Consider the following 10,162-nt stretch of genomic DNA (forward strand, 5'->3'; position numbering starts at 1 on the left):
CAGATCTGCACAGTCCTTTCGAATTTAAAAAAGTAGTTGTCAAATTAAGGGCCTTGGTTTTATTTTTTGAAGTAAGAACTTTTTTAGAGGTACAGGGTGAATTGATGCAATTGATATCGATAACAAAACCTATAAAAATATCGATAAAAAATTCAATGACAAATTCGATAAAAATTTCGATAGCAAAATCGATAATATTGGTAGCAAAGTCGATTAGAAAATCGATAAAAATCTCGGTAACAAAATCGATTAGAAAATTGATCAAAATATCGATAACAAAATCGATAAAAATATTGATAATAAAATCTATAACAAATTCGATGAAAATAACGATAACAACTCCGATAAAAAGGTTATAATCCCCAAGCGCGGTCGAAGGCCGCCTACGCATAAAGAAGTTCTGCCCCCACACTGTATAGCATGGACTAAAGACATGATGTATACCAAATGAAAGCCTGTTTTATATACTATTGAATTACAAAATTTTTAAATATATTTGATAAGGCAATTTTTAAAAAATCATATGTTTATTTAAAATATTGTGTAACTTTTTTTTAAATTAAATTGAATTATTTCTCAAAATGTATAAATTGTATATAACAGTTTTATATCGCATTAAAGTCACTCATATATCCTATTTAGGGCCGTTTGCACCATGTCTAGTTAACGCTAACTGGAGGTACATCCTTCAGTTAAGCACGTTAACTGCTTTATCGATCATATGTTATAACCATGTTTAACCGGAGATTAGTGTTAACCAGATTACCACCAACCGGAGGCAGAAGCTCCGGTTAATACGACAGCTTTATCGATAACATGTTATATGCATGATGTCGAAATCGTCGATAGTGCAGTGGTAGTGATAACCAGACATTGAACAACCGGCCCTTAGTTCAAAATGCTTCTCTTTTTTATAAAGCAATCGCATTTCTGGCGAATTTCTGGGTATATTTCAGGACGAACGGTTAAAAATCTCTTAAATGAGCTTTGCGTGCAAGCGGTTACTCAACGCATAGCACTTAACATGTAGAATTCTGTTGGGTTTTGATTTTTACGTAAAAATGATATAGCAGTGCAAGTATGCATAGCTGGGCATACTTGGCATTGCATGCTCAGCTATACCATTTTTACGTAGAAATCAAAAACCAACAGACTTCTACGTATGTAATGCTGTGCGTTGAGTAACCGCTTACATGCGAAGCTCATTCAACAGATTCCTTATATGACAACACTCAAGCTTTGCGAAGTATGTATAACAGAGCCTTTAAAGTAAATTTAACAGATTCCTTATGTGACAATTCTCATGCGACGCTAAGTATGCATAACTGAGCTATAAGGCTTGAGCCAAGAGCTTGTGTGAGCAAATCCAATTTTTGGCAAAAAATGTCAGTTACGCTGTTTTGCGGAGAACGATACGTGGCTTTGAACTTTAAATGACGATATATAAGCTGGTTTTTAAAAAAGAAATTAATAAACATTAAATGAACAAAGAAAGAGCCGAAACCGGTCAAAATGTCGGATTGCTATTTTTTCCAATTGTTTGTTTGTATTAGATACGGGTTGCAACAGCCACAATTCTGCTCTAACCCAGTTTTATGGCATTTAATTGAATTTCAGACTAAATTTAAAGCATTAGATTTTTTTTTTTTGTTAATTCATATTGCATTAAAAACTATTTTTTATGTTTAAGAAATATTGTTACTTAGATTTCAGTAATTGTTTCATATACCACCATCACTTCACTATCTGCATCACCATCTTCCATCATGCCCTCCTGCAACTGAATTAAGTCTGCATCGTCATCAGCCGCTATCTCTATTTTGGATGCCACTATTGACTGAGTTTGTGTTTCCTCTTCGAATGATTCAATATTTTCATCGAGATATTCTTCATTTCTTTGTTTAGTGGTCTCAGTCTCAGTACGCTTTACGCGTTCCCATGCTGCAATTAACAGTTCTACGACATTTGTGCTGAGATGTTAAAGACAAAATGAGCAAATTAGATTTATATATTATTTATTTGACTAGTACATAAATATACCTCGACCGCAGTTCTTCAAGTTCGGGCACAGTAACGGCTTCCGTTTTCTTTCCCACTGCTTCTTCTTCGGCCAATTCTTGTGCGTGCAAATTCTTTTTATGGGAACGACAGTTGGAACCATTTGAAAAAGTTTTCTCGCAAAAGTTACATTTGTACGGCCGCATACCAGTGTGTAAAATCAGGTGATTTTTTAAAGCCTTAGCCCGCTTAAAAGCCGTTGGACAGAAGTCACATTTGTAACGTTTTGCATCCGAATGAACAATCATATGCATTTGCAGCGTGCGACGCGTATTTAGACTTAGACCACACTCAGAACAAAGGTACGAGGAGAGTGTATGGGTTTCTAAATGTACCTGTTTGGGTATAAAGTAAATATACAAATAAATGGAGCAAAATAAATGTACAATTTTTGTTACCCTCAATCGAGCTTTAGTCTTGAATGCTTTTTGACACACCTCACATTCGTACGGTGTGTCGTTGGTATGAACTAGTTTGTGTTCACTTAATGCGGCCAATGTTTTCATAGATCGCCCCCACACTTCACACACGTAGGGTTTCTTTTTTTCGTGTATGCCCTGTGGATGTTGACGCATCACGGATACTTTATCCTGAAGTGCTAGATGCGTTCGCGCATGTAATTCTAATTGTCGTTCTGTTGGGTATATTTTTTTGCAACGTTCACATTTGAAATCGGGGATGTCTGGCTCCATGTTATGCTTTTCCAATGTATGTTTCCGATAAGATGTTGGATTTTTATATTTTTTGTGACATATGTTGCATTCATATTTAAAGGATGTTTGGCAATTGTCATTTGTATCTTCTTCGGAATTTCGGTCAGTTTTCCCATTTTCTTTTATATCATCCATATCGGAACTTGGTGGCCTACCACGCCGTTTTTTAAGTGTCCGACTACTTGAATCAATTCTATTGACTTGTGCCGATTGTTCGCCACTGGTAAAATCATTATTTGAATCGTAGGTTTCACCTTCTTGTAAACTTTCATTATTTTCTTCAATTATTTCGTTAGCTGTTTTTTCTCTTTCCGCCCTATTTTTTTGCTCTGTATTTTCATCGTGATCGCCTTCCTCCACTTTTAGTTGTCGAAGCGATTCAGCATCGTCTAACCCTTCTTCGGTTGTATTCTTTTCAAACAAAATGTGCTCCTCGATTTTCTCCTCAGAAACTCCGATTATTGCGCCTATCGGTGTTATATGTTCCTCTCCGTCATTATCACTACCTATATCTCGTTTTCTTTTCAAACCTCCATTTATAAGATCTAAGGAAAGTTTTTCCGATACCTTTGACTCGTCGTTTGTTTGAAATTTAAGCTCTTCTTCCTTACTGTCGTTCCCTTCTGCTTCCCAGTCACATTCATCACCTAAACCTTTACCGTCATTCATTTCTTTCTCCTCAGTAGCACGTTCTAGCTTAATTATATGGCCCCACTCCATATCGAGCAACCCATATTGTAATTTTACTTCATTAAGGTCCATTGTATTATTAGAATTTGAATTTTGCAGTGCGCAAAACATGGCTTGCACTTTGTTAACACGATCAGTAAACTGCGTCAATGAACAAACCAGCGTGTGACATTCGAGGCAAACAAATTTTGATATTTCATCATTTGGCCTAATCTGCAAAAGTAGAAAAAGGTCGTAACTATATGCCTATATGCAAATGCTTTCTTTACATTGACCCAAAAAAACTTTCCAATAGCCGTCGCCAAAGTGGTATCCATTACACTTCCGGGTTCTGTTATTTCAGGAAAGATATTTAAATTGCTTTCGTCTTCTTTAGAGCACAAACGGCACCAATGCTTCCAAGCTATGTTCCCATTATCTGTTGCGGTATTCTCCGAGCCCAACGCCGCAGCAGAGACTTTCTGAGATTGTTTGGATGTAAGCATTATAAACAATTCTGCCTGCTTGTTTTATGCTCAAAATTTCCACATATAAAATGTCATATTTATAATGGCTAATGTGATTTGTTTGCAAAGTAATTTTTTTTTTTAATAACGAAAAATCCAAGCAATTTGCTGTCAAACAGACGTCAAATGCGGAGATACAGGGTTGCCTTTGAATACCGTAAAATATTCGATTCTTTATGGGGCTTTCGCATGAGGCGATTTTTCAGGCAACTTGCGTTCAACTCGCACAGGGTTGCACGTGCATTATGAAAATAAAGAAATACGTATTAGTTGTCAAAAACGCAATGTATGGAAATGTATGCATGTATTAGTGAAAAAATGTGCAAGTATTGCTATTGTCATGACAGTATTGTCCGGTGTAGACCCTAAGTTAGCCATTCAACTTTTTTTCGTGCAACCCTGCGTGAGTTGAAAGCAAAATCGGCTCGGGCGAACACCTTTTAAGGGAATGTTCGTTCGTATATTTTCATGAATGCAAGGCATATTAAACTGGTAGAAGCGGAAGAGTTGCAAATTTGATTTTTTTCATTTTCACGTATAAGCAAAGAACGTAGATATCAAGAAGGGACAACTCGTTATAATTGTGGCGAAAGTGCGCAACAGGGGCGTACCTTCTCTTTTAATTCAATCAAAAAACGCACTAGGGCAAAAGAGAAGGCACGCCCCTGTTGCGCACTTTCGCCACAATTATAACGAGTTGTCCATTCTTGTTATCTACGTTCTTTGATAAAACTAGGTCGGACGCGGAAAATTTCTCGGTTTAATCTATGATTATTTTATAATTACATATGACGAATATTGTATGGTTAATCTCTTTATCTAATTACAGATTACGGAGTTCAGCTCGAAAAAGAGATAATCTACTTATCTACGAGTTGTCCCTTCTTGTTATCTACGTTCTTTGATAAAACTAGGTCGGAAACGGAAAATTTATCGGTTTAGAGGCGGTTACTCAAAGTCTGGTTAACACTAACGTCTGGTTAAACATCTTTATCGACGTTACCGACTCCTTGTTATATGAATGGAGTCGAATACGTCGATAACAATGTTTAACCGGAGATAAGTGCTAACCAGACATTGAACAACCGGCCCTTAATCTATGGTTATTTTATAATTACATATGACGAACTTTGTATGGTTAATCTCTTTATCTAATTACAGATTACGGAGTTCAGCTCGAAAAAGAGATAATCTACTTATATGTAAACCTAATATTACTAGCGCATGCACCTGTGGCCGGCCAGTTAATAAAGAATCGAATATTTTACGGTATTCAAAGGCAACCCTGTATCTCCGCATTTGACATCTGTTTGACAGCTAATAGCTTGGATTTTTCGTGATTAAAAAAATATAACTTTGCAAACAAATTACATTAGCCATTATAAATTTGACATTTTATATGTGGAATTTTTGAGCATAAAACAAGCGGGCAGAATTGTTTATAATGCTTACATCCAAACAATCTCAGAAAGTCTCGGCTGCGGCGTTGGGCTCGGAGAATACCGCAACCGATAATGGGAACATAGCTTGGAAGCATTGGTGCCGTTTGTGCTCTAAAGAAGACGAAAGCAATTTAAATATCTTTCCTGAAATAGCAGAACCAGGAAGTGTAATGGATACCACTTTGGCGACTGCTATTGGAAAGTTTTTTTTGGGTCAATGTATGTAAAGAAAGCATGTGCATATAGGCATATAGTTACGACCTTTTTCTACTTTTGCAGATTAGACCAAATGATGAAATATCAAAATTTGTTTGCCTTGAATGTCACACGCTGGTTTGTTCACTGACACAGTTTACTGAACGTGTTAACAAAGTGCAAGCCATGTTTTGCGCACTGCAAAATTCAAATTCTAATAATACAATGGACCTTAATGAAGTAAAATTACAATATGGGTTGCTCGATATGGAGTGGGACCATATAATTAAGCTGGAACGCGCTGCTGAGGAGAAAGAAATTAATGACGATAAAGGTTTAGGTGATGAATGTGAATGGGAATCAGAAGGAATATATAGTAAGGAAGAAGAGCTTGAATTTCAAAAAAACGACGAATCAAAGGTATCAGAAAAACTTTCCTTTGAGCGTATAAATCGAGGTTTGAAAAGAAAACGAAATGTAGGTAGTGATAATGACGGAGAAGAATATATAATACCGATAGGCACAATAATCGGTGATTCTGAGGAGGAAGCCGAAGAGCACATTTTGTTTGAAAAGAACACAACCGAAGAAGGGTTAGACGATGCTGAATTGCTTCGACAACTAAGAGGGGAGGAAGGCGATCACGATGCAAATACAGAGCAACAAAAAAATAAGGCGGTAAAAGAAAAAAAAGCTAAGGAAATAATTGAAGAAAATAATGAAAATATACAAGAAGTTGTTGAAACCTACGATTCAAATAATGATTCTAGCAGTGGCGATCAATCGGCTCCAGCCCATAGTATTGATTCAAGTAGTCGGACACGTAAGAAACGACGTGGTAGGCCACCAAATTACGACATGGATGATATAAAAGAAAATGGGAAAACTGATCCAAATTCCGAAGAAGATACAAATGACAATTGCCAAACATCCTTTAAATATGAATGCAACATATGTCACAAAAAATATAAAAATCCAACATCTTATCGCAAACATACGTCGGAAAAGCATAACATGGAGCCAGACATCCCGGATTTCAAATGTGAAACTTGCGATAAAATATACCCAACACAGCGACAATTAGAATTACATGCGCGATCGCATCTAGCACTTGAGGATAAACTTGATATACCGTGCCCCTATTGTGATCGAAAATTTACTAAAGTAGCAGTGATGCGTCAACATGTACAGGGCATACACGAAAACAAGAAGCCCTACGTGTGTGAGGAGTGTGGGCGATCTATGAAAACATTGGCCGCATTAAGTGAACACAAACTAGTTCATACCGACGACACACCGTACGAATGTGAGGTGTGTCAAAAAGCATTCAAGACTAAAGCTCGATTGAAGGTAAGTTGTAAATTTATTTTGGTCAATTTATTTTTACATTCACTTTATACCTGATTACACAGGTACACTTGGAGACACATACGCTCTCCTCATTCATTTGTCCTGAGTGTGGTCTAAGCCTAAATACGCGCCGCACGCTGAAAATGCATATGATTGTTCATTCGGATGCCAAACGTTACAAATGTGACTTCTGTCCAACGGCTTTTAAGCGGGCTAAGGCTTTAAAAAATCACCTGATTTTACACACTGGTATGCGGCCGTACAAATGCAACTTTTGCGAGAAAACTTTTTCAAATGGTTCCAACTGTCGTTCTCATAAAAAGAAGATGCACGCACAGGAATTAGCCGAAGAAGAGGCAATGGGGAAGAAATCGGAAGCCGTTAGTGTGCCCAAACTTGAAGAACTGCGGTCGAGGTAATTTTTTGCACTAGTCAAATAAAATTCTGTAAATCAAATTTCCTCATTTTTTCTTTAACATCTCAGCACAAGTGTCGTAGAAAATCCCCGAATGGTTCAGCGTCATCATGGCGGTTTGCCGATACACATGAGGCAACTGTTAATTGCAGCGGAGGAACGCGAAAAACGTACTGAGACCCCGAAACAAACAAATGAAGAATATCTCGATGAAAGTATTGAATCATTCGAAGATGAAACACAAACTCAGTCAATAGTGGCATCCAAAATACAGCTAGAGGCTGATGACGATGCAGAGTTTATTGAGTTGCAGGAGGACATGATGGAGGATGATGATGCCGATAGTGAAGTGACGGTGGTATATGAAATAATTGGTGAAATATAAGTAACAATATTTCTTAAACATAAAAAACCGTTTTTAATGCAATACGAGTTAACAAAAAGAAAATCGAATGCTTTAAATTTGGTTTGAAATTCATTTAAAGGTTATAAAACTGGGTTAGAGCAGAATAATGACTGTTGCAACCTGTATCTATTACACACATACACAATTGGAAAAAAGCAATCCGACATTTTGACCGGTTTTGGTTATCTTTCTTTGGTTCATGTAATGTTTATTAATTTCTTATTAAAGTCCAGTTTATATATGCATAATAAACGCCTTGTAATTCCACATTTCAAGATTTGTATAAAAATTCCACAAATTTTCACCAAAACTTCAAACGTTTTAACCAGAATGTATATATGAAGCGGCTACGAATTCGCGTTGATTAGATTTTTCATTTTGATTAAAGAAATGATTATAAACCGCGAATTCCTAACCGCTTCAAAAATGCATAATATAAAGGCCCATTAAATTTTAACATACAGAGGCTCTTTAGAAATTCCAGTAGTTAAGTTAAACTAATGATTTAACTATACCTCAAAAAACAGACATTACTTTAATTTTTCTCAAACTCTGAATAAAAAGTGAAGTTTTGGCGAAAGTTTATTGAATGTTTGTAGAAAGGTTGAAATGTGAATTTCCGATTTCAGGCCTTCAACAAGTACTGCTAAAAGTCTTATAGGCAACCTAGACATAATTTTAGATACCTCCAGCGAAAGTGAATGCTTGGATGTAGAATCTGGAGACATTAAAAAGTGTGAAATTAATGCTCAATTGAAGGCCTATCTTAAAGAAAAACGAGCTCATCTGGGCGAAAATCCTCTCGACTGGTGGAAAACTAAACTAAAATACGACCTCGTGGGCGTTCCCACGACAGTCGGGTCTACGTAACCGGAACGACCCAGATTTATATCTGGCCAAGGACTGTCACTCCAGCAACACTCCCCAAAAAGTCTTTGGGGAATTTGTATGCTGCTACAACAACAACAACAACGACCTCGTGGGAAAAAAGGCAGCGAAATTAATTTTTTTTAAATATAATATGCCCCTTTTGAACTTTAGCTACTAGATTAAAACACTGTATAGGTCATTCAATGTTCTTTGTAATATACAAAATTTTTAAGAAATAAAAACGATGACTTAAGTTCATTATCTATAGCTTTTTTAGTGTTATTCCTAACATTCGCATTGGCACATTTGCATTAGCGAATGCGAAAAATATGACATTCGAAACATCCCTAGTACATTCTACAGCCAATTAAAAAACATTAAATAAACAAAAGAAAAATAGCCAACTGCTCAAAATGTTTCGTTTCCAATAGTGAATGTATTGCATTTCCAATACATTAGTGCTATCTTTGATATTGCGATTGAATGTTTTATAATTAATGTAACTGTCTAGTAATTTTACTAACGTTTGTATAAAATTTAATTCATTCATCATTTATGTTCTTTAAATATGTATATGTGTAGCTTCTTGAAAACTACAATAAAACTAAAATATTTAGTGGATTCATACAACCTACCACTATAGCTTTTGATTTCAGTCCAGTTCTACAACGTGCTTAGTTTAAAGTTAAAAACAAGAAATGATATTTGTTAAGATAACATTCTCAGACTCAATACGGATATCGACGAAGCGCCATATGTAAGCATCCAAAGGGCCGGCTTCAATTTAAACTTCCGGTACAGCTATGTATGTCACGATGAGGCAGTGACAGCAATGACGGCAGGTAGCAAGGAGTCAGAGTCGCAAGATATGCAAGTTGACGCGGCTACCGACTCCACTGCTGCACTAGCGACAGAGTCCGTCACGGCCCCACAGACAAACCAGTAACCCGAAAAAGCACAGGTATCAGCTCCTGCGAGCGCAGCCGTGCCAGGCGCTACCACAAACCGGGTCGACTACGTGCGCACGTTTCCACGACAGTCGGGTTTACCTAACCAGAATGGCCCAGATTTATATCTGGCCAAGGACGGTCTCCCCAGCATCACACCCCAAAAACTCTGTGCGGAATTTGTATGCTGTAACAACAACAAAAACTACGTGCGTACCGCTAGAGGACATTGGCAGGCTCGAACTCTAGAAGAAGCGAGAGTGTTTTACACCTGTCCGATATCGACGACGAGTCTCAATTATGAGTATACCAGACAGCAGTAGCCCATTTATCCCGGTCATTGCAAGTAGATTTGTCATGGAGGACCTGGGAATTCTACTGACACGGGAACCGTGGACTTACAGAGACTAGGTTAGGGGTCTAAATCACAACAATAATAAGGTAATTTGGGACCTCTCCCGTTAGAGGCCCAAAGCGTGTGTAGTGTTGACGAGAAGTATGAATTATTTCTGCGTTACGGAGTTTCTTACACAGCATCTGGTAGCGAAACGGAGGTAGTCTTGGCCGCAG

The 10,162-nt window shown here is 37.2% G+C and overlaps 2 protein-coding genes across 2 annotated transcripts; one reads left to right on the forward strand and one right to left on the reverse strand.

Moving 5' to 3' along the window:
• Positions 1-527: 527 nt before the first annotated feature.
• On the reverse strand, positions 528-4,101 carry LOC118735564 (zinc finger protein interacting with ribonucleoprotein K-like). The gene is made up of 4 exons (XM_036465374.1): positions 3,731-4,101; positions 2,457-3,674; positions 2,041-2,393; positions 528-1,970 (listed from the first exon to the last, which is right to left on the reverse strand). The coding sequence occupies exons 1-4, from the start codon at positions 3,944-3,946 to the stop codon at positions 1,703-1,705; spliced, it is 2,055 nt and encodes a 684-aa protein (XP_036321267.1). The 5' UTR covers positions 3,947-4,101; the 3' UTR covers positions 528-1,702.
• Positions 4,102-5,249: 1,148 nt separating this feature from the next.
• Positions 5,250-8,676, forward strand: LOC118735563 (zinc finger protein weckle-like). Its single transcript, XM_036465372.1, is given in 5 exon segments — positions 5,250-5,612; positions 5,614-5,628; positions 5,689-6,954; positions 7,017-7,369; positions 7,439-8,676. Coding segments are annotated over 5 exon segments (2,151 nt in total). The 5' UTR covers positions 5,250-5,411; the 3' UTR covers positions 7,755-8,676.
• Positions 8,677-10,162: the final 1,486 nt, after the last annotated feature.

This window comes from Rhagoletis pomonella, unplaced genomic scaffold (assembly GCF_013731165.1).
Source record: "Rhagoletis pomonella isolate Grant_MI unplaced genomic scaffold, Rhpom_1.0 Rhpom_scaffold_00003, whole genome shotgun sequence".
Lineage (NCBI taxonomy): Eukaryota > Metazoa > Arthropoda > Insecta > Diptera > Tephritidae > Rhagoletis > Rhagoletis pomonella.